Raw genomic sequence first — 25,411 nt, 5'->3', positions numbered from 1 at the left:
GGAGAAAACTTCACCGCCGCATAAAAAGCGCCAATTAGACTTTGTCAACTGTCAGTAACAATACACGCACTAGCGGCTTACTGTCTGCAACGAGTATGACGACTGGCGGAGCAATGAGGAATTCGATTGGTACTTGGGTTCACATATCCCATACGTTCCTATAGAGTGACCGTACATACATGACCAAGCCTCAAGGGACAATGGAAACCAAGTAACCTGCATCCTTGGGATTGGAGACCAAAAAACATTTTTTAATAAAAGGATGACCTGGTGCCAGCTGAGTGGATGGCGGACTCAGGGAGAGTCTAATGGTCCAGTTGCAGCTCTTACCCAGACACCGTCCCATGGAGTGGGTGGTGGTGCAAAGTGAGAGACAGTGCAAGAAAATGGGAAATTATAGAGCGCTACCGGTGTGTAGTAATCCAATCACAAGGAGCACAAGGGCAGATAAAAACAAAACTACTTTATTGGTTCCAAGTAGTGATGAGCGAGTAGTATTCGATGGAATACCTCGCCGGCATAGGTATGCGTGTAATTGGTCAAACACCAAGGGGTTAAACGCTTTGAATATTTGAAGCGTTTAACCCCTTGGTGTTCGGCCGATTACACACACACCTATGCCGGCGAGGTATTCGATCGAATACTACTCGCTCATCACTAGAGCCAAGGATATAAAAGGCAACGCATTTCAACACTGAACAGGGGTCTTCATCAGGCCAGTGACAGTGTCCTAGGAGGACTGGGAATCAAAGGACACAAACAGCCCTGATGAAGACACCTGCTCAGTGTTGAAATGCGTTGCTTTTCATATCCTTGGAAACAATAAAGTCATTTTGTTTTATCTCCCCTTGTGCTCCTTGTAATTGGATTACTACACACCAGTAGCGCTCTACAATTTCCTGTTTTTTTGGCATTTTCTTGCACTCTCACCCTTGAGATTGAGTAGAGCGCTTGGAATCCTGCATAAAAACATTACTACCTAGTGGTGAGTGCAGAGAGGTTTTGCAGTAAGGGCATACTGTTCTATTCTCCAATGTTTTTACAGGAGGTCAAAGCACAACAGTAATACCGACCAGGATCCAATGGATAAGTCAGGTGCCCAAGTATTTCAGGTAGCACCGGTAGCTCCACCAGTGGTCGGCTGCCACATGCAAGGTTATCAAGTCAGCCACTTCAAGCAAGGGACAGCACAGACTGGAGAGGACCAGCAGACAACACCCTGGGAACAAGGCTGGCCAAGTATTACTTTTGATGGCACCATTTGTCCTGGGACCACTATAATTTATGCTCCTGCACAGTAGTACTAGTGTCCTTCCTTGTGTAACACATAGGGAATGGAAAGGGGGCACACACCCATACATACATACACACACATCCATACATACATAAACCTTTTGATCTGTTCAACATACCGATAAGTTCCGTGCTCTCATATCGATTGAGGCACAAAGTGCGCAGGCGGAGGTGGTGCCGCTATGTAGCTCACTTGGTGAATGTGCCCGGGATTTACTGCGTTATGAATTCGGGGTGAACTGCTGTAAGGGGGGCTTATGGGATGCCAGGGTCCTACATAGTGATACGTAGGCACGACAGACACACACGAGTCAAAACCACTTATAGGTGGCTGATTATAGGGATCAGGAACAAACGGGTAATACATGGGTCCCGGCGGTGGAGGCAGAGATTCCACATTTGGAAATTGACCTACAATTAAGAAATACGAGGTTAGATTCTTTTCCAAGAAATATAATGCAGTCTTCTCTATAGAATTAATATGGACCAATGTATTTTTTCAACAGTGTCATTGCTATTATTCCTTCACTCCCCATTAACACCTCGCACACCCCTACAGGAGCCATTGTTACCAGAAATACAATATGGCTCTGTATATTTATTTCAATGATACTTTGTATACATTTAGATTGTAATTATTGGTTACTATATACTGTAACAGAACTGATTTTGTAGTTGTACAGGGCGCTTCCGACTCCCATACTATACACAGCATGTAAACAGAGGGCTCCATGCCCGTTTAGCGGACACGCGTGGTCTCTGCAGCTGATGATGGCAGATTTCAGTACTGGCACCCAGGCACTACACAGCGCTGGCGTCAGAAGCCACACCATACTGCCACTTATTGTAGAGGTCAGAAATGCCATAAAAAATTCCTTCCCAACCCCTTTACAGTTTTGACCACATTAACCATTTTTAGATTGTCTCATGTTTGTCGCCAACCGTTGTACATACCACCAGTTTCTAGTGTCACGGGCCGGCTCTCATTGTAAACTGGAGGCAGAGACTGGTCCACTAAGGGAACTGGTTCTGGAAAGCCTTGATATGGCTCCACGTGTGGTGGATTTGGTACCTGTTGCACATATACCATAGGGTGCCAGAAGCTCTGATGATAACACTGACAACACAAGCAAATAATAATGTTAAAAGCTCTAGATCCAAGATCCAAATGATGTTGGCAAGTCACAGTATCTGAAGAGAGCATCAGAGGTGCAGGACACTGAATGAAAGAGTTACAGAACTTAAAGGGTTACAGAACTTAAAGGGTTCTTTTACACCAGCAGAATTTTTACCTGTAGTCCCAGGTTATAATAATACTGTAGAACCTTGGTGTCTGAAAGCAAAAAAGCAAACCACAGTAAGAAAATTAAAAAAAACAAAGCAAATTTATATATATTGGGTTACAGGAGGGAAGTCAATGTATAACAGAATTTGTCAATCCAAGCATTAGGTTCCTCGCTACTTTCTCAGATAATGTAACACTTCTTCGACATACAGGGATACATGTATATAAGTGAAAGGAAGTCACAGAAGGTGCCGAGTATTCAGAAGAAAAGGGCGGCTCCCAAACTGGATGGAGGTAGAGTAATGTTGAGCACCATCTTTGGCGCAGATTTACTAGTGAGGTTATTTCTACACTGCGGCATGAATGTGGTTCATCTAAATTGGGCTAAGATTTTTTCGACTTGCTCAGAAAATCAGACATGGCTTAGACGCCCCAAAATGGAGTTGTTCAATTGTGGATCAAAGCCAAACGACGAAAAGGCGGTATAAAACGTAGACTAGAGCAGTCAAAAGGTGAAGCAGATTTATCCTCCGGCATCAGCGTAAATAGGGAGTATTTAAGATGGACACCAAGTCTGCGCTGTGTATTAGGAATAAGGATAAGCTCGTGAAGAAAATACTGTGACTGAGGGACAGATAATAAAGGTGTACGCAATAAAAAGATAAAGAAATAAAGATCCGTCATCGTACCTCTGGGTAGATCATTGCCATTAGGGTCACAAGAGTAAGGTGGTGGCGGGAGAGGAACTGCACAGTCCCCGACTTCTCCAGAGCCAGGGGGAGCTGAAAAAAAGACAAAAGGAAGTATCTAAATACCTATAAATAAACTAAAACTATACATTATCAATAATTAAATTAAGACAAGCACAACATTTTGACGTCATGTCTCCGACTAAAAGTATCACGTGGAATCTCACCAGTCCGGCCACAACTACTTATAGGAACCTTGTCATGACACTATTGTATCCGGTATTCCTCTTATACAGAGGGGGAGGTATTTTAGGCATATACTGGCATTCCTATAGACCTTTCAGGACATTGCCCAAAACATCCACAAGTTCTTGCGTGAGCCAAATCAATTTCGTGAACAAGAGCGCCACCCAGTGTCTCTGTAACGGAACAACTAGTTTACTCAAGAAAGTGGAACGAGAACAATTTTTACAAAGATAAAAAGAATCTACCTGGCCGTCCAGTGGGAGGCGGCGAGACTACAATCGGCTGCACCGCAGACTGTGGTAGGACAGTGGAGGTGACGGTGGAGGGAGCACCAACAGATGAACTGGAAGAGATGACTGTTGCAGGTGCAGAATTCACACAAGAGGTAGATATAACTGATGTAACCTGAAATGATAAATGAACATACACTCGAAATGCTATAGACCGGCTCTCTCCTCTTAGCACAGCCTTAAAGACATTGGCCATGATTCTTTTTTAATTTATGGTCCATTTCTAAGTCCTATGAAAAACAAACTTGACAATTCTCTCATCTCCGCTGTGTGTAAACAAGTGTAGGAGAGCCTTGATGTGAGACATCAGAGAGCAAGGAACTTCCCGTCCACAAAGAGATAGTAAATAGTCAAGTCATTTTGTTAACCGTATGACCAAACTGGAGACACCAATAAAATAAAATTTACAAAATACCTTGTGCTAGGAAAAAAACAATAAAACTGGTTTCCAATACATGTGCACTGCAGCTTTACACAACCAATGACTATTAGCATGCATTACAACACTTCGCAACAAGTATCTTATGTAACGTACAGTATAAAACAAAAACTATTTCACCTGTTCTGTGAACTTATAAGAAACATCATCTTGAGTAGGCACGGCACGGGAGACATCATCCTGCAAGGACTAGAATAGATCCATCCAGCATTAGTGAAGGGGACAAACAGCATGCACACAGGATGCTCAGTAAACCGTATGGAAGCGTGAAAATACACCCAAAAATACAATAAAGAAAACCTCACACTCCACTCCCAACACTACTGCACACACGATGCAATTCAGCAGGCCAGAGATCAAACACACAAATAGACTTTGAAACATTGTTAATATGCAGCAATTCTGTAGCAATGAAATAGTCACAATACTACCACAACATGCAAGTGCACCCTTGAGGTTGCCATTCCTGCAGAGTGGTTTGTACAAGTTTTTTTGGGGTTCCCAAAAAAAACAAAAAACTAACCCACTTAAAATGCAGTTATCCACAGAAACCATAGACTATAATGGCATCCGCCGGAAAAATGCAGAGAGAAAAGCCCGGCTATGCATGTTATAAGAAGGTCCGAGCACAGAGACCCCAAACGTAGTTTAAGTGCTTGTGTGAACCCAGCCGTAGGCTGGTCTTACACGACCGTAATTTAAGTCCACAATTGTGAGTTTTCCTTTGCAGACACATTGTATTCAGTGCGGCCTCTTACACCACCTGATATTTTATCCTTGGTGTGCTGGGCAGTGACCGAGGTCTGCACTGAATATCGCAGGTCTGCAAATGCTGTGAATTCACGGCACTGCACAGACTCGCCCATAGAACTCTACGGGCGTGTGCGGCAGGACACGGGCGTGTGCGATGTCTATGTTACTGATCAGCAACTTGCGGATGGTAGAACCAATACGGTCGTGTAAGACCAGCCGTAGTCAGTGAACAACACGCTGTCTGTAACTGCATAGTCTAAGTGTCTCAAAATCCACTCAACAATAAAGGCTTGACACCACTGACATGCAACGTGAAGACAAATTTTTGTATATACTATAGATACACACACACACACACACACACACACAATATAGATAAAATAAATAGGGAATGAAAAACCAAAAAAGACTTTTCTGTAATTACCAGATTCTGAGCAGACTCCGTCGCGTTATACAAAGAAGCATTCTCAAATGCACCATCTACGGAACAATCAGATCAATCACAATATATAATGGTTTGGGATTTTATTTTTTTTTTACCCACCCTTCTGAAAAAAATATTATATTATGACAAAGTAATTATTGGAATTACACAAAATGCTGAACCACCGAAGTGTTTTTTCCACTTACCTGAAGTATAAATGAAGTCTCCATGATAGTCTCCTGCAGAGAATACATTACTACTGTTAGAGATTTAATTAATTCTCCCCCCTTCCCTTTTTAAAAGGAATTTCATTTTCAATAGGATTTAGGTCAAGGCTCATAGAATACACTTCAGAAAAGTCCAATATTTTCCTCTTAGGGCCCATTCACACAGGCACAGAGGGGGTGGATTATGGTGCATAATCCACGTGATAGTTCGCCCCCTCACAATGGTGGTCTATGGAGGGCTGCCCTTTCTTCAGGCAGATTCCGCAGGTTAGAGAGCCCTGGCGGCAGCAACCTCCGGGGTCAGCCCATTCATTTGAGACAGTCGTGGCAGGCAAGTTTTGACCCAAGAGTGATGCGTCTCCCCGAGTCACTCTCTGTGCCAAAACCCGCTATATAGAATTCTATAGGGAGGATTTTTTTTGGAGGCTGATATTGAGACTGATTCCTGACCAAAAAAACTCAGTGTGAACTCAGCCTTAGCTGTGTGTTTTGGGTCATTCTGTTACAAGACCCATGACCTGCGACTGATACCAAGCTTTCTGACAACGGGCAGAACATTTCTGTCTAGAAACCCTTGATATTTCATTGTACCCTGCACAGATTCAAGACACCAGATGCAACCCCAGAGCACAAGAGAGCCTCCTCCATGTGTCACAGTAGGGACAGCGTTCTTTTCAAGATATACTTCATTTTTACATCTGTGAACATAGAGCTGATGCGCCTTGCCAATAAGTTAAATTTTTGTCTCATCAGTCCTAAAATCGGATATAAACGTTACCATTGTCACTTGGCTCATCCATATCTTCCTCTGAGGAATTCATATTTTGCTTGACGCTACCAATAGGGCCAGGACTGCTTCTTGCAACCCAGAAAGCAGGAGTGGGAACCATTGGACTTCCCGGATTCTGTATAAAACAAACAAGATGAGACTATACACCTGCAGGTATGTTGTATATCACTGTAATGTGCGCTCTAATGGGGTAGTTGAATGTGTTTGTAGACAGGTGGTAGCCTTAAAGGGATCCTATCTTTCAAACCATTTTTTTTCCTAACCAACACGTTGGAATAGCCTTAAGAAAGGCTATTCTTCTCCTACTTTCGTTGTCTTCTCCTCGCCGCCGTTTGCCTAAAAATCCGGTTTTTGTTGGTATGTAAAAGAGTTCTCTCGCAGCACTGGGAGTGGGCCCCGGAGTTCAAACAGCATTGGGGGTGGCCCACAAGAAAAATGGCCACGTACACAGTATTGAAGCGGCCGTGTTCTTGTGGCCAGCGGGCATGCGCAGTCGGGTTGCCCTAGGCCTAAAAGTTAGAAGACACTGCTGGAAGAAGATGCAGTGAAGACCTCATTCCAGAAGAAGATGAAGGCGGTGCTGGAGAGTTCTCTCGCAGCATTGGGGAAGCCCCCAGTGCTGTTTGAGCACTGGGGCCCGCCCCCAGTGCTGCGAGAGAACTAATTTGCATACCGAGAAAAGCCGGAATTTCAAGCGAATGGCGGCGCGGAGAAGACAACGAAAGGTAGGAGAAGAATAGCCTTTCTTAAGGTTATTCCGATGTGTTAGGATCCCTTTAAAGAGGACCTTTCATGACCTCAGGCACATGCGGTTTTATATACCACTAGAAAGCAGACTGTCGGCTTTCCCATGATGTGCCCCGGGGCTGGAAATGGTGCCATTACCGATCTCTCCCCACTGTCAGAAGGGCGCTCCTGGCAGTCTAGTATTATAAAGTTTGATTGCCAGATCTAGTTTTATGTCTCATGGTACGCCCACATGGCTACTAATCCAATCTTATCCAAATCCATTGGTCCATAAAACATATTTCTGGGAATGTTCAATTCTCCCTAAAGCGCATGGCCAGATTGAACAACGAGCAGCCAATACGTTCATTGATCACGCTACCGCAGCTGTACAGTATATAGTCCCCGTTACTGCGTTATATACTGGTGACACAAAGTCTACGCTTGTATTACTTACAGATAGAGGAGGGAAAGGGGTTTCATCGCCCTCCTCAATTTCATAATAAGTTATTGTTTCTTCTAGACCCCGAGGCTCCTCGTCTCTGTCGGACACAAACCCAAACTGACACTCCTTATTGACACAGGGCATCTGCCTTCTACTCCGTGTGTACGACCTGGTGAGTAAACACGGGTGAAATATGAGGCAGATCTATCCGAAATGCACATGCAATATTAGGCAGATTTAGCTTTTACATAGACACCCATGTTGTTTCCGTAGCTAAAAGGAGAATAATGAAAGGTCATTTGCTGACAACCTGCAGCGATTCGCTTACCTAGTCCTGTAGGAATAGTTGTCAAAACTTTGGTAGCACCTCTTCCCGGGATTGTGATAAAATGGGATCTCTGGACTCAAAATAGTGTGTCTGTTAATATAGGAAAGACATATAGATGATATATTCTCATAAATAAAACTGCCTTTCCTGTTTTCCGTGTGTATTTGTGTCTACGTGCGCATGGGCGTGACACGAGCATCTGAGCGGCCATGTTGAATCACTACACAGAGGCTGGATTCTTTGTGCTAGGCCGCGTTGCTATAGTATCGTGTACACTATCAGGTAGCGCAGCATCCTTACCAGCTATAGGAAGCCGCACTCATAGATTACATATTATCATAGCAACGCGGCCTAGCACGAGCGTGTCCAGCTAAGAATGAGGCCATGCGCGACCCCATGGACTGGCGAAGAAGACCCCACTAACCAGGCCTGGTCCGCAGACCGGTGGTCGGGGTCACCTGAAGTAAACTATACAACGATAGAATCCTTATCCGTGAAAGTTTGTGTGTTTGGATGTTTGTTCCTCAATCACAACCAAACAGCTGAATGGATTGGTCTGAAATTTCACGTATGCCTACAGATTGTGCAGGAAGGAGACATAGGCTACTTGCCATCTTGTACAGTCCCCCGAACTCGCCACCGCGACCGGCTAAAGTTGTGTCTGGTTCCGCTGCAGGACCTGATATGACGTCAGAGTAGCAAGCCGGCGGGCCTCCTATTGGTGCACGCTGGTGTGTGGGCGGGACACGGGGACAGCACAGCGGCCCCATACGTTGCCGGGGAAGAGTGGGCGAGGCCAATCATCCAGTGCGCGACGAACATCATGACGGCTGCCTGCAGCTTCAGCCCGCCGCTGCTATGGCAGCAGGGTGAACGGGGCCCGAAGCGGAGGGAGGAAGTGGGGACTGGGCTTGTGAGGGGTTGGCGTGGAAAGCCGGCCTCACAGTTGGGGGGGGGGGGGGGGGAGCACGGAGTTGCAGATTCCCATTTGGCAGAGAGGGAGGTTGGGAGGCCGGGGGCGCCTTTCAGTAGGTCAAGGCAAGTCGAGGTGGCGAGTGAGGTGTGCGAGGCCGCAGGGGAAGCAGGTTCCAGGTCGCCCGTGGGGCAAAATGAGGGGGCTGGGTACATGGCTGCCGCAGGGCAGGAGAGGGGAGGCCTGGCCCGCACTGCAGGTGTCCTGCCTAGGGAGGGGGGGGAGGGGGCCGCGGACAAAGTCGCGGGTACTGCTAGTACAAGATTTTATAGTACTTACTTTGGGATGCCAAAGCTACGGCTTTGACGATGTGGAGTCTGAGGTGATCTAAAGTGATCATATGATGCAAGATTGGCTGCCGTCTGCAAATGAAGAAAGAAAAAATAAACTGCTTATGGCCGCAGTGTTAGAACGTTACCGTATGTATGAGAAGCCATTAAACAAACCTCCCCACATACCTTCTTAAAGAGCCTCTTCCGAGATTTAAGGTCAAGCTCTTAAAATAAAAAAAAAATAAAAAAAAAAAGTTTAAAAAATTTCTGCATTTCACAATAACATGAACACAATTTTTGTGTAGTCAATGTGCAGATCTGACAAATCAGAATATTCTTACAATCTGATTGATACGGTTTTCAGAATTTTTCCCATTTACAAACCAATGTCACTCTGGTAACCAGCGCCGATCTTCTGGTAGTTTGCGCCCTTGCGGTTAGTTGACGAATTCCAAGCCGGAACGGGATTTACTTGGGTGACCGGCTTTAAATTTACAAGTGGGACAATGTGCCTGTAAAGCAATAGACTTTGATTTGGCCTCCATGTTGCAGACTGTATTACAAGGTTATGTAATGACAATTGTACGTGTACAGCGGGGCCCCCTTACACGTTCAGACATGCCGATTCAAGAGGAAAGGTTTGTCATGACGGGTTTAAGTTTACAACCCCTTCCTTATTACTCATATACAGCAGCTAAGAACAAGATTTTTTTCTCCCCATCCTCTTTAGTAAACTTACTTTTCTGCCAATTCTTCAATGAACACAGTTACCGAATTGGTGTCTTGACCCACTTCTTGAATATGAGCATTGTAGTATCGGCCACCGGGCTCTAAACGCACCTACAGAGGCAGAAGTTACATTGTAGGTGAACATTTCTACAATTAACATATCTGGGGTTAAAAATTAACAAGTTCTACGTCCTCACATAAGGTTATCACTTACCTGACACTTATCGCCCAAACAGTAATGCCTTCCAGCAAATACCATATATTCCGTTTTCTGAAGTTCTACAAGGCACAAAAGAAGATGATGATCATGGACTTGAGTAACCGAACAGGAGGAGGATTTTTAAACACATTGAAAACCCTCTTAGGCTCCGTTCCAACCGGGTAACGCGGCGCTCATTCTGACACACAAACACATGTCAGAGTGAGCGCTTCAAAACAGAATCCCATTGACTTCAATGGGTTCCGTCTTACGCACGTAACACTTAGAAATCAATGGATTAAAAAAGCCTCCCATTGATTTCAATGTGTTACACGCGTAAGACGTAACCCATTGAAGTCAATAGGATTCTGTTTTGAAGCGCTCACTCTGCCATGTGATTACGTGACAGAATGAGCAGCGCGTTACTCCGTGGGAACGGGGCCTTACAACAAAGGCTAATAGGAAGTAAACTATGGAAAGGTCACATAGGAAATACAATACAAGGCAACTTACACAATGTGCCCTGGCCACAGTGTACGGGTACGCTTAGAGGACTGTTGCAGAAATAACATTCTTTGCTGTATAATAACTATAAGTTTAAGTTTTAGCACTTACCTTTTCTGCTGTCCAGCCAGACGTCAAATTCTACATTTCTGTAGATTTCTGGATCAAGTGCCTTTAAGACTTTGTATGGAAACGGCATCTTATTTGGGTTTTCTGTAACCTGAAGAATACGATGTTACCTAGGACATTCTATTACACAGGCACTTTGTTTATACTCAGTATAGGAGTCTATAGACCACCACATCTACACAGATCAGACCTTCACTTCCTCCGAGCCTTGTCTCTTCTCCTCCGTGGAACCGTCAGTATCTTTTTTCTCCCATTCTTCTTGCCTAAAAAGAAATAAGATAAGATAATCCTTAGTGCATTTCTAATGTCAAACCATTTTATTAAAATTTTGAAATAAGATTTCTAGTATCCAGCAGAGTAGTAAAGAAGCATTCTGATTTCTACGAGTTATCGGGATAGGTTTTACTATCAGATCATTGAGGTCTTGTGTATAGTTGCCGTCATGTACACTAGCTTGGTCAGTAAGCATTTAGTAATAGACATACCAGTATTGTAATACAACGACACCATCGCTCCCCATAACATGTGACTAGTTACCAGAGATGAGCGAACACTATTTGAAACAGCCGTTTTGAATAGCACTCTCCCATAGAAATGAATGGACGTAGCCGACACACAGGGAGTTAAGCGACGAACCGCCGGCAAAGTCTGTGTGTCGGTCGCTTCCATTCATTTCTATGGGAGCGTGCTATTCGGAATGGTCGTTCCGAATAGTGTTCGCTCATCTCTACTAGTTACATTTGTGTGTTCTTCATTACATTGGAGATCAGATACCTGCTGTCAGTGCATGCCTTGGTATGATCTGCCGTGCAGTCATAGTTTGCATCTTCACTGCCAGTGGAGGCGCTGTTGCGATTCTTCTTTGTCCCACTTCGAAAAAGCTCAACAGCAGCGATCAATTCTCTATCATCGACTCCAAAAACATCTCTGTATAGAATCTCATAGAGAACAGCTGCAACGAAAACCAAACCGCTTACAAAAGCTTTACTATAATTTTCTACTTTAACACATCCATTAAGCACCCCTTGCACATATTAATAGTACAGGGTGCATAGAGAAGGAATAACACTATTTATGGCCATTATGTGACTTATTTTGCATTATTAGCACATTTCAACTGTGCAAGCACTCAATGTAAATGTTCATAGTGACATAGTAGTCCATCAAGTCCAACCTGTAACCCTACAATGTTCATTCTGCTACAGGAATTAGAGGAGAACCTGCTCCATAACACACAAGCCTCAGCAGGGACATCTAGCTGATTATAGATATTATAGGTTCATCAGGAATCTTATTTTTGTAACAGATAAGACATTTTTTTGTTTATAATATAGAAAGAATTAATTTGCAATGATCTTACACACATATACATACCTTGGCAGATAGCAGCAGTTGTCTGGAACGTTTTGGAATATACAGAATCATAGTGGCCATTGGTAGAACAACACAACATTATCTGCAAGTAAAACACAAACCAGGGGGGAAAAAAGCCTCTAAATTATTTATGTATATTTGTATATTACAAAACATATAATGTATAAAATGTAGATTCTAAAACTTATATTTGTGCTCTCAGACTGAACACGCAACAAGACCCCATATTATATTTGCACAGGTTATTATACATTTAGAAATAAATAAGTGTTCTTACCTTTCCATTACAGTTTAGATCAGTTGCATAAGTTGGTGGTTTTCCAGGACTTTTGTAAAGAATGAAGTTTTGGCTGAAAACGAGGGACAAAATCCATTTATTTAGACACGTAGAGATTAGAGATGAGCGAGTAGTATTCGATGGAAAACTACAGTATTCGAAATATTCGTACTCGATCGAATACTACTCGCTATTCGCAGTAAATATTTGATTCAGAACCAGCGTTGATTGGCCGAATGCTATACAGTGTAGCATTCGGCAAATCAATGCTGGTTCTGCAGCAGGCTCATCCTTGGTAGTCAGGAGAGCTGGCAGCTTGCTGTTATGAGGGAGGAGGCGGAGTCTAAGATTGGACTACAATGGAGACTGCTGTGGTCCGATCTTAGACTCCGCCTCCTCACAGTTGAGTCTCCAGCAGAACCAGCGTTGATTGGCTGAATGCTGTACACTGGCCAATCAACACTGGTCAATGCATTCCTATGAGAAAAAGTCAGCTCCCTCGTTACAGCAAGCTGCCAGCTCTCCTGACTAGCAAGGAGTATACACTGCTATACACTGTATAGCATTCGGCACCAGCGTTGATTTGCCGCAGGCTCGTCTTTGCTAGTCAGGAGAGCTGGCAGCTTGCGGTTACGAGGGAGCTTACTTTTTATCAGCGCAACTGCAAGCTTAAAACTTTAACTGCACAGCACTCCTCCTAAACACTCTCCTCCTGCTACTCGTGGACTTGGTGACTCTCCTTTAGTCGAATAGTGGTTTCCCCTGAAACAAGCATTTTTTCCCATAGACTATAATGGGATTCGATATTTGATCGAGTAGTTGAATATTGAGGCTCTACTCGAAACGAACACACAATGTTTCACTGTTCGCTCATCTCTAGTAAAGATAAGATTTTCACGTACGCTATTACAACACAATGCAGAAAAATATAACGTGATCTAGCTTTACACACGCAGTGCAAGAAGTCGGCACACTATTACTGAACTAGGTGAATAGGAGGCAAATGAATAGGATTTTTTTAATTTTTGGACTCTCCCCCTATTTACTGTATAAGCCATGCACTCTATTCATACGCCTCAGAGTTCTGGTATCTTATATTTTTTGGACGGAAGTAGTGGAAACCACACGGACCCAGTTATAGTCTAGGGGGTCCGCAGGTTTCCTTAGGTAACCACTCTTATGTGGATTAGGTTTCCATTCAGGGGGTCCCCAAGCGGACTCACAGAACGGAAACCCATGCGCAGATGTGAACCGGGCCTAAAAGAGACAGTTGTTATAATGACATAGCACACTTCCATAACAGTAGTTGGGTGTTCATAACATAAGACATCATTTCTACTCACTTGAAGATTAAGGAAAGAGCATTTATCTCAAGTTGACCTGCGCTCTCCTATAAAGGGGAAAAAAAAGATTTCTTAAAAAAAAAAAAAAAAAAAAGTGTTCCAGTTTAGCAAATCCACTTTTCTATACAGTTTAAAAGGCATTCTAAGTTGTCAGCCACAACAGTTTTAAGACAAGTACAGCTGCCTCCATGTGACGTCACATTCATTGGTCACTTGTCCCGATAGTTCAGTTCTATTCAGGTGAATGGGATGAGCTGTAATACCGAACACAGCCACTGCACAAACGTACGGCGCTGTGCTTTCCAGTATTGAAGCGGGAGCAGCGCTCACATAAACGGTGTAGGCTCTGCAAACAGCCGATCAGCAAGGTGTCCGGGGGCCGGACTCCTGCTGGCCTCTACTTGATGACCCATGCTAACAAAGTATTGTCTACAATTGATAAGTCATGGAAAACCCTTATTAGGCCAAAGCCCCAGGTTGCGGAGACGCAGCTTCATTTTGTTGCTTTTTTTTTTTTTTGGAGTCAAAGTCAGGAGTGGATTGAGCAGAAGGTAGAAGTATAAGGACTTCCTAGATATTTCCTATTCATTCTGTAGACATTCTTGGCTTTGACTCGTTAAAAAATAAATAAATTCTTGCAGCCCCCACCATTCCTGAGCAATAAGTCCTGTTCGTTTTGATGCTTGATATACTATGTAGTCTCTATTGTGAGGTGGAAGGAGTCAGGACTACAGAACTGCTAAGAACTGGAGGTGGCACAAGGTCCTCCAAACATTGACCCTTGGAAAAAGTGAATTAAGAATTCTGCAGGATTTGCATCAGGGGAGGTCAGACGATAGTTGACTTTTAGTTCAGGTCCTATCACAAAAGAAAATCAGCAGAATTCTGAACGATTTTTAACAAAATACCAAACAGAAGTCGATCATTTACCTTCGGATCTTCTAATCGCTCCAAATATTTCTCAAAAGGGCCTTCTACATGCTACACGGGGAAAAAACATTTGGATACACTGTTAGGAAATGTGACCCCTTTAAAAATAAACCAGCAAGTAACAGATTATTGTAACTTTCTTTCCATCGCATTTCCAGGTTCGGAAAGAACATGTCAGGTGGATATGGGACACTAAACCACACTCAGGTCCTTATAGATTTGGGGATAAGTGTCCCCAATTGCCCGCTTTATGAAGCCATTCGTGCTCACAATCATTTAAAAAAAAAAAAAAAATCATCAAGAGACGACAAAACACGAAACAATTCAGTTAGCATCAGCGCTGGAAGTTTTGCATTGACTTTCATAGGAGGTATTTTGGGACTAGGGGCTATAATCAAACTACAATGATTGGATAGAGATGCTGAGTCCATGTGTTGGTGGTATTTCCCAGCCTAACTGAGACCACAGCTAACTCTAGATTTTTTTTTTTTTTTTTTCTGTAGATTGTGAGCCCCACACAGGGATATATGATACAGGGATCACAATGTACATTTTTTTTCCTATCAGTATGTCTTTGTAGAATGGGAGGAAATCCACAAAGACATGGGGAGAACATACAAACTCCTTGCAGATGTTGTTCCTGGTGGGATTCGAACCCAGGACTCCAGCACTGCAAAGCTGCAGCAAGACCCCCAGAGAGAAACCATCAGAAGCAAGTGCTAGGCAGCAAGATAATGCAACAGACAAGATTTTAGGAATTTGTGGTAAGGTGCATGGTGGGCCCACAGAATTAATATTATTGGTGGACCCTATGCAACACAGATGGAACGCTGCTTGTGGCTGTAAATGGTGGATTCCATCTCTGGGACCAATATTCACTCTATATTCTATGGATATAGCCACACACAAGAAGGCCAGGACAAGACTTCTAAGAAAATGATCTCTAACATAAACCTATGTAACACAGAGCCCAGCCTCATATGATGTTATATAGAGTAGCAGAAACCAGCAGACAAGTTCACTTTACAGGGGTTGTCCAGGGTAAAAAAAAACAACCTTTTTTTACATTAAACTAACACCCCCCCCCCCCCCATCTACTTTCTAAATGACTTACTACTAAAAGTGAATATTTACGATTATCGCCGCTGCCCCAGGCACGTCTTCATAGTATCCTGTGCTCTCCGTCTCACCACTTTGGGAGATGGGGGTCACATACTATATCCCCTCCCCATCCTCCCGTCCCCTCACTATACCCCTCCCCATCATATTTATCCTTCCTTCCTGCCAGGCTGCGTCATGAGCGATGCATGCAGAGCGAGCTATTGCGCAAGCCGCCTGGTGCAATCACAAAGATGGCTGCTGGCGGTGAAGTGGGCGGGCTAGCTAGGGAAAAAGGGAGGGGGACAGTGAGGTGTGCTGATGGATGTCTAGTATTTGGGGGGGGGGGGGGGGGGTGTCAGTGAAAGAGGGTGGAGAAGCGAGGCATCCGGGAACTTGTAGGAAACACAGGAGGGAGTTATGGATGTAAACAAATGCAGAGGATGCCATGCGCTCACTGAGCCCCCCAGAAATCACTCAAGGTATTTGGTGGCATTTATTAACCCATTAATAGCATTGACAGACCTTTTTTGTAAAATAGTTTTTTTGCTCGGAAAACCCCTTTAAGAAGATGGGCAGCGCCCACAACTGGCTACCATCAATACGTGCATATATAGTTCTATACAGATTAACGGAAGCTCCAAAATATCCAACCTACTGCCCCTATAAGAAACACGGACAGATAGAGCGCGACACTTCTAAGACAACTTAGCGACCGATAGTAACACAGGGCTTACATGGTCAAAGAGCTTTTCGTTCTTCCTCATGTAGGACACGCATATTTGACGTATTTCGTTGTGGTGAATCTGGCAGTAGAAGAGCTGAAAGAAAAGCAAAATTTTAATTTTAATTTTTTGTTTTTTACTTTTATTAGACTGGGGCTGTACAGATTGGTCATGCGTCATATACTGCAGATGCTACGTGACCACTGGCTGACGCTTTCTGCAATGGTTACAATGTTGCATTTTTGATTCTCAAAAGGAAGAGAGGTTGCATCGTTACCCCCAAATCCTTATAAATAACATCATGCGGAGTGTAGGGGTCCATGCATACCCCCTCCCTCCCCCACCCAATAAGTGTTCTGCCTTGGTATACTGACATATTCAACTGCATTATGCAATATGGCGACGTCCACAAATATCAGAATTGCTGTCGGGTTTCTATTCAGACGTTTGAATGGGAAGTCTATGGAGGAATACAGCGGATGGCAGGTCTCTACTGTGTTTCCCCCAAAACAAGAGTGTCTTATATTACATTTTTACTAAAGATACGCTAAGTCTTATTATCAGGGGATGTCTTATTCTACGTTTGTGTGCTGCTGCCACCACGGCACTACACTGATATGTGCTTGCTACGCAAAGACATTATGAAGAAGTCGCTGCTGTGATACCGCACGTTGTATCCATTGCTCCTACTGCTGAGGGATACAACGTAACGCAGCGGCGTCAGCAGCCGACATACCTGTGCACACAGAACATCGCGCACAGTGTTCAGCCGGCTGCAATGTTTTTCCTCATACAATCTTTACGCAGAAATATTATTATTATTGGGGGGGCCTTATATTAGGCAACTCAACAAAACCTCTGCTATGTCTTACTTTCGGGTGATGACTTATTTTTGGGGAAACAGGGTAACCCAGCCTCATGTAGTCTTGTGACTGCTGCCGTAATTACATGAACAGCCAGAATCAGATACAAAGCGCAATGCAGACTAGACTACAGTCGTATAAAGTTTTTTTTGTTGCCAATTTGAAACCTCTAATTCACACTATGTGGCAAGTATTTGCCAATGCAAATCTAGTAGGCCCCTTTAGATTTTAAGTAGCCAATAAGCCCCTAGCAAATAAAAAAAAAATTATACCAAAAGTTATAAAAAATAAAAACAGATGACAGGATGGAATCCGATAGAAGAGAAAATTTTTACTAAACTGTATTATTTCCTCCCAAAGTTAAAGTTGATGTCCAGGAAGCCAGAAAAGGTAAAAAACAACAACCCCCCCCCCCCCCCCTTCCCAAAGTAACAACACTGGCCGGTGTCCCAGGTCCAATGGGCCAGTGAAAGTCCTTCCCGAACGCGACTACTGAGGCCAATCAGCGACCTGACCAGTCCAATGAAAGGAATCGCAACATCACAAGTGACATATCAGTGACACCCCAGGCACCTTCCTTAGGCCTCAGCAGTCACGTGAGGCAAGTACTTCCATCTGAACAAGCGCAAGGACGTTGCCAGAAGGAACTGGAGCTTTTTTTTTTTTTTTTCTCCACATTCCCTGACCTGGAAAAAAAAAAAGTCTGTAATTTCTGGACAATCCCTTTAATAAGAGTGAAATGCTATACACAGCCTGAGGAAAAACTCACTGCACCCTGCAAAACACAAGCCCTCCTACTGATAGTGTATATGGGAGGGTATAAGGATACAGCAGTCATAATGGAAGCCAATGACTGTCACCTGAATCCTTGCACAGTCCTATAATAATGGGGACCTGTATGGAGACCAATGAATGTCACCTGAATCACAGTCCTATAGTAATGGGGACCTGTAGAGAAGCCGCATTTTCCTCACAGCTAGTTCACACCAGCACGTACCTGCTCGGACACAGCTCTGAAGAGACAAGACGCGTCCTTAGCCGTCAGCTTCCTGTACAGGCCGAGGCTGCCCAAATACTCGTCCATGGTCACCTCATTCAGAGACTTCTGGCCGAAGTACTTCTTCCAGCCCTTGTGCATGATGGCGGCGGTGCGCGGGGCCCTGACTGCTCCGCTGTGACTGAGCTGCGCCTGCGCTCTGGGCCCCTTTTATAGCCGCGGAGCTAAGCGGCCGCTCCTCAGCTCACCGGGCGCAACTTGTTACAGTGTCAGCCCAGCTAGTGCCGAACCGGAACCGGGGTCAGGTAAAGGGGTGGGGGAGGAAAAGACAAAAAAAAAAGGTGAGAGAGAGATGACTATTAACCCTGTCAGCACATGCATGAATCCTGGCTGCGGTTATCCCTATACACACACAAACTGCGGACCATAGAACGTTCTGGAACTTCTGTGACTAAAAAGTAAGTGAATGCAGGTCGTGTATTAGCCACATCGTGTGCACCAGTGGCCCCAGCAAGGAGATATAGCACACAGCACTGGGCAAGTGACCAATGCACACCATGCAGCTTTCTAAGCCACATGTCCAACATGCAGGGGCCAATAATACCAGGGAAAGCCTCGAAATAAAGGAAAGCCCTGCACCAAATTGCAGGAACACCTGGAACACAATGCTGAAGGTCTCATCTACATACAAGAAGGAATATGGCAGGGATGAGACCGGTCTAGTGACTGCTTGGAGGGGCCATTGTAGGAGATGACGGGGGGGGGGGGGGGGTCGCTATGTGATATCTGTATTTGCTGCAGCAAGAGGTGACAATATGACCAGACCAGGAGTCAATCACATGATTACAGGCAGACAAAATGGAGTCAGGCGATACAAAGTGGCGTCTTTAACTCTAACAATCGTCCTGCACTTTTTTATACCTCAGCAATGCATGAGCCGGGCTTTGTGTCAATGGCTTCAAAATAAACGCACGCAGCTTATAGAGAAGGGGCAGAATTAGTAGAGAATGGCTGCAAGTGGTCTGATAGACGCCCCACCCCGTGCTCACAGGAGCAGCTGCACTACAGGTGGTCGCATTACAGGTGTGCTTTATTCCAGGTGCGCTGACTGGAGCTGAGCACAAGGCCGGGCCCTGCTACAGAGGCCTCAGGTCGGGTTCACACTGCGCTTTTTTTTTTTTAGTTATGCAGTGTTCGCACTTGCACCTTGATCTGTCCGCCATGATTCTGCCTAAATCTCCAGCAGCTCATTCATTTCAATGGGTTTTTAAAGCAAACCGCCGGTGTCCGTACGCAGCCTCTCCACTGTGAAACAGATTTTTTTTTTTTTTTTTTTGCACGGACACAGAGAGGATGCATATGGACACCGGCGGTTTGCTCTAAAAACCCATTGAAATGAATGAGTTTTCAAACTGACCGCCGGCAAGTCGTCCCGGGGATTTAGGCAGAATCACGGCAGACAGGTCAAGGCGCAAGTGTGAACGCCGCCTTACTCTTTATGTCTCCATTGGCTAGTGAAGCAGACGTTTATAGACCTGTATATAGAACAACGGACACGAACAGTAATGGAATTACGGACACACACCGAGTCCTCAAGTCTGGCGGCCATTCCCCTTGACGCTATGATGGAAGATTTCCTCCGCCATGTTCCTTTACTTTTGTTTTTGAAGAAAAAGTCTCGTATGCACAACATCAGAAAAGTAATAAACATGATGGAAGAAAGGTTTTTTTTTTTTTTTACGAGGCTGACATAGGGGGCAGTGTCTGCATCAGCCACTTGTTGTCCATTGCTCTCATTTTGTGACGGATCAGAGCAACGGACATTAATAATGGCAGTGTGAACCTACCTTACAAACTGCATGCCGTGTTTTGGCCGTGACTCCAAATGCATGCCCAAACGTCGCCAGGTTCCCTTGTAGCTGCTTTGCTTATTTTAGTGAATGGAGTCACATTTTGACCCTGAAGGTGTTGCAGCCACGACTTCTAGTCACAAAAAGATCAGACATTGGACATTATATTTTTTGTGCCCAGAAGTCATGGCAGCATCGGGGTTGCATCTCCATTTACTAACATGAGTGAAGGAGCTGCATAGTGATACAGCAATCTTTGATCGTATGACTGGATTCACGGTCGCTTTGGACGGAATATAGTCGCAATTGCAAGCGCTGTGCTGTCAATGTGCACGGACCCCATAGACTATAATGGGGTCCATGTGCTTGCCACACACTGCCTGCACAAATCATGTGGACATGATTCGTGCGCAGCAAGCACACAGACCCCATTATAGTCTATGGGGTTTGTGCGCTTTGACAGATTCCATTTGTATTCCGATCTCCATGTGGACTCTCCCCAGCTGGAATACATACGCTAGTGTAAACCAGGGGTCACAGCTAAAATCACTGCATAGTCCTGGACTTAACCCAACCAATTCATGTCAGCTGGCCGGGATTACAAGTGCTGCGGGTGGAATGAATCTGTTCCAATGGCAGAGAAATAAAACAATGGCTGTTGAGGGCGGGATGTGACACCAGTATAGTCGCACCCCAGGTAGATGAAGAATCACCACCCAGTGTCGTGTAAACCCACCGTCATTCACACATCAGTGATTTCCCTTTTTATGGTGTAAATGACGCCTTTTTGAGGTCTTTATCTGCCCTAAGCTTCATTTATGAAGCATTTATAACTTTTTTTCCCAAAAAGTGCAGCACTTTTCTTTCCGCATGACTCGTGCGGACACCACACGGACCCCATTATAGTCTATGGGGTCCGTGTGGTTTCATTGCTCACTGCTTTTTAATGCTTTCGGTATTCCGTTTGGGGGGGGGGGGATGCAAACCAGGCCTAAGGGAAAACTTTGCCCACCAAATCCAAAGCACTGGTATTTTTGGAAGACAGATGACAAAAAAAAAAATATCAAGTATGGCTGATAGAATAGACTTAGATGTGCTCCCCTCTTCCTAAATTCGGTGCATGTTTTAGATGTCCATGGCCCTCATCTTACAAGCTGATGAGCATGGTGGAAAATGACAGTTTGCTAGAAAACTGTGAATATCGACTGCAGCCTTTTTGTGGCAGTTTTATGCGCCAGAGCCAGGAACGGATCCAAACAGACCAGTGACAGTGAATGCGTGCAGGAGATCTAGCACACACCTTTATATTTTCACTAGAGTGGCCAGACTTTTTTCTTCACTGCTAAATAGTATTCAGATGGCACTGTAGCCTTGCAGCACTGGAGTCCTGGGTTCAAATCCAGCCAAGGATGACATCTGCAAGGAGTTTGTATGTTCTCCCTGGATACTCTGGTTCCTCCAACACTACAAAGACACACTGATAGGCAATGCAATTTGTGAGCCCTACAGTGAGGGCAGGTTCGTACCTGCACCCGGTCTCTGATTTCAGGTTTACGTCTTCTGCTGACAGAAACTGGAGAGGAGACGGAAATCCAGCGGTCAGTTTTCAAACCCATTCACTTGAATGGGTTTGCAAAGTGTCCGCCTGTCAGCATCTTCTGCCTCTACGTGGGGAAACCGATTTATTTAACCGGACACATAGTCCTGCGTGTCCGATAGTCAGAATTTTCCCATACACATTACAAAGCAGATACTCTTGTGATTTAGCTATGTGTATGTGTCACAATATCAATAAAGTATAACTTCTCCCAACATAGAAAGTAAAGTTTTATTACCCTGTAAACAATCATAAAGGGTCCGAATTTCCACCACTCTAGAGACGGCCGATATACCATATAGTAGGAGGGGTACCAGGACTGATGGCTAGGTGGTGGAGGCCATAGTGGTTTAGAAGAGCCCGGTCCCTGTCCAGGACGATGTTGCTGTTGGTTGTGATGCAGATTACGCTTTATCACATTATATAGTATGAAGCCATTACATAGAATATATAACATATAGGAACCGCTGATCTTCAATAACCTTTATTCCCAGTTCCATCACATTTCTGTCTCTTTTGGCCTCATTTTACAAGTGTTGCAGACGGCAGCGCAGCTCGAAGCTCCAGGGCCCCAATGCAAAATCTGGAATGATCTATATATATTGTACAATAGTGGTATATTTTATGGGGCAGAGAAACGTTTGGGGCTCCCTCAAGGTGGAGGTCCTAATAGAGACTACTACCTTTGCACCCCCTATTGCTATGTCCCTGCTTGTCCATTCGTTTGGAGCTACTGAAGCCCAACAGCTTTATCTAAAAAACTTGCAAATATTTCTGGATGACCTGGCGGAAAAACTTTCAAAGATGACAGGTCCAGGGTCTTCAGTGTGTCCCCAAGGGTGCTATCGGAAAAGAAAAAGAGAAAGTTTTAAACATTCCCCTCTCAAGTTATGATGGTATAGAGTACAGAAGTGGTCACAGTTGTTTGGTTTACACCTGTAATAAAATGTATTGCCCCTGTACTCTGAGCACAGCAGCGTCATACCATTGAGGTCACTCATCCTCTTCGTTGTCTAGCAGCATATAATAAAGATGGCCGGTGGAGCGTGTGCTGTACTTTCAGCCCAAACCCAAAGCGCCGTGCATACAGCGCATATGCAGGATTTGGATCCCACTGAAGACAGAGGCCTCTGCTATGCAGTGAAGAGGATGACGTTGCTGTGTTCGGAGCTCAGGGAGAACGCCCCTTGTGCTCCCTTTACATATTTGCCAAAAACGATAGGTTTCAAAAACAGCTGTGAGCAGGAGAGAAAGAGATGCAAGACTAACATAGACTTTCTAAAGCTTATTCCAACGTGTGCTTACTTATAAAATGACAGACTCCCTTTACGTGACTGAATATGCTTGGCGTGTGTGTTGTACCTGCATGTACAGTAGTAGAGGTGTCCATCTTTATTAAGTTGCTTTGCAAGTTCCAGCTGATGGTTGGACATTAGTTTCTCATTGATGACTACAATAAGAGGTTTCTGTGCTTCAAGTGTTTCTAAGCAGCTTCCGGCACCTACAGAGACAGAAAAGCAGAGGGATTCTAATATGGAGCAATAGATAGAACAGTCATCCTTATATGGCACTGAAGCCTTACGTTATGTCCTCACGAAGCGAGCCGCGCCAAAAAACACTGCAGAAAACACCGTATTGGAAACACATCCCAGTTTTTCCCGCAGTGTTTTTCACAGAAAGTCTGCAGACTTTTCCTCTGTGGACTTTCTGCCTCTATTATTCAGCAGAATGTGAATTGATACCAGCCTTATGTTAGGAGGGAGTATGAAAATATATCAGAAGTGTAACTATATACAGTACCTGCGTGACTTATAACCAGGTCCGCACGCCGAATATCTTCTGCAAGTGTGTCCTTATACCTGAAGACATCCAGCGTGAACCTGGCTGCACTGTATGACTTGGGCTCTACCGTCCCTCTTCCAATCTGAAGACTTAGCCTGCTGTAGCCGCGCTCCTTGAGGATCTAGTAAATAGAAGGATGGAGGTTACAGAAGGGGATCTGCAAGGTTATATAAAAGGAAATTCTGAGGTTGGTGGGGACTTGATAGCCAACATGGCACCAATCCGCTGCTGGAAGAGCTCCAGTGTTGGGATGAGCACTATGTCCTCTTCACTGCTCACCAAGCTCTGCTCTGTACACTGTATATCTGCTATGCTGCTCAGCCCCATTCACTTGATTAGGAACGAACTGTGATGGTCATGTGATAAGCACAGAGTTACTAGCACAACTCTGACCACTGGGGGGCGCTCTCCAATTGTAGCACAGCTCTGACCACTGGGGGGCGCTCTCCAGTTGTAGCACAGCTCTGATCACTGGGGGGCGCTCTCCAGTAGCAGCACAACTCTGACCACTACCGGTAGGGGGCGCTCTCCAGTAGTAGCACAGCTCTGACCACTGGGGGGTGCTCTCCAGTTGTAGCACAGCTCTGACCACTGGGGGGCGCTCTCCAGTTGTAGCACAGCTCTGACCACTGGGGGGTGCTCTCCAGTAGTAGCACAGCTCTGACCACTAGGGGGTGCTCTCCAGTTGTAGCACAGCTCTGACCACTGGGGGGCGCTCTCCAGTTGTAGCACAGCTCTGACCACTGGGGGGCGCTCTCCAGTTGTAGCACAGCTCTGACCACTGGGGGGCGCTCTCCAGTTGTAGCACAGCTCTGACCACTGGGGGGCGCTCTCCAGTAGGAGCACAGCTCTGACCACTGGGGGCGCTCTCCAGTTGTAGCACAGCTCTGACCACTGGGGGGCGCTCTCCAGTTGTAGCACAGCTCTGACCACTAGGGGGCGCTCTCCAGCAGTAGCACAGCTCTGACCACTAGGGGGCGCTCTTCAGTTGTAGCACAGCTCTGACCACTGGGGGGCGCTCTCCAGTAGTAGCACAGCTCTGACCACTGGGGGGCGCTCTTCAGTTGTAGCACAGCTCTGACCACTGGGGGGCGCTCTCCAGTAGTAGCACAGCTCTGACCACTGGGGGCGCTCTCCAGTTGTTGTAGCACAGCTCTGACCACTAGGCGGCGCTCTCCAGTAGTAGCACAGCTCTGACCACTGGGGGGCGCTCTCCAGTTGTAGCACAGCTCTGACCACTGGGGGGCGCTCTCCAGTAGTAGCACAGCTCTGACCACTGGGGGCGCTCTCCAGTTGTTGTAGCACAGCTCTGACCACTAGGCGGCGCTCTCCAGTAGCAACACAGCTCTGATCACTGGGGGGCGCTCTCCAGTTGTAGCACAGCTCTGACCACTAGGGGGCGCTCTCCAGTTGTAGCACAGCTCTGACCACTAGGGGGCGCTCTCCAGTTGTAGCACAGCTCTGACCACTAGGCGGCGCTCTCCAGTTGTAGCACAGCTCTGATCACTGGGGGGCGCTCTCCAGTTGTAGCACAGCTCTGACCCCTGGGGGCGCTCTCCAGTTGTGTAGTCTCTCTCAGTGGTCACCACCATACACTATAGGTAACGCCATTCCATAGAGCTGACAGGCGGCCATCACTCTGATAACACGGCTTACACGGACAGTCTGCTCCGAGGACACGCACGAGATGAGCTCATCAAAGCTGGTGGTGCCGACAGTGACAAACACGGATCTCCCCATAGTGAGGACGGCGCCGGCCCTGACAGTCCGCAGC

General features: G+C 45.4%; 1 protein-coding gene across 1 annotated transcript; it reads right to left on the bottom strand.

The window, feature by feature from the left end:
• Positions 1–1,429: 1,429 nt before the first annotated feature.
• ALG13 (ALG13 UDP-N-acetylglucosaminyltransferase subunit) lies at positions 1,430–25,411 on the bottom strand. The gene is given in 30 exon segments (XM_075259778.1): positions 1,430–1,704; positions 2,248–2,410; positions 2,586–2,626; positions 3,268–3,360; positions 3,759–3,918; positions 4,363–4,431; positions 5,420–5,475; positions 5,626–5,658; positions 6,425–6,551; positions 7,620–7,776; positions 7,936–8,060; positions 9,184–9,270; positions 9,355–9,404; positions 9,565–9,692; positions 9,920–10,020; positions 10,124–10,188; positions 10,724–10,832; positions 10,932–11,004; positions 11,516–11,693; positions 12,116–12,197; positions 12,393–12,465; positions 13,736–13,782; positions 14,666–14,716; positions 16,501–16,584; positions 18,349–18,547; positions 19,842–19,859; positions 22,527–22,637; positions 23,158–23,296; positions 23,596–23,758; positions 25,294–25,411. Coding segments are annotated over 30 exon segments (3,141 nt in total). The 5' UTR covers positions 25,378–25,411.

Source organism: Leptodactylus fuscus, chromosome 11, assembly GCF_031893055.1.
Source record: "Leptodactylus fuscus isolate aLepFus1 chromosome 11, aLepFus1.hap2, whole genome shotgun sequence".
NCBI classification, from domain to species: Eukaryota; Metazoa; Chordata; class Amphibia; order Anura; family Leptodactylidae; genus Leptodactylus; species Leptodactylus fuscus.
Note: the sequence above shows the minus strand (reverse complement) of the source record. Positions and strands in the feature narration are given on the sequence as shown.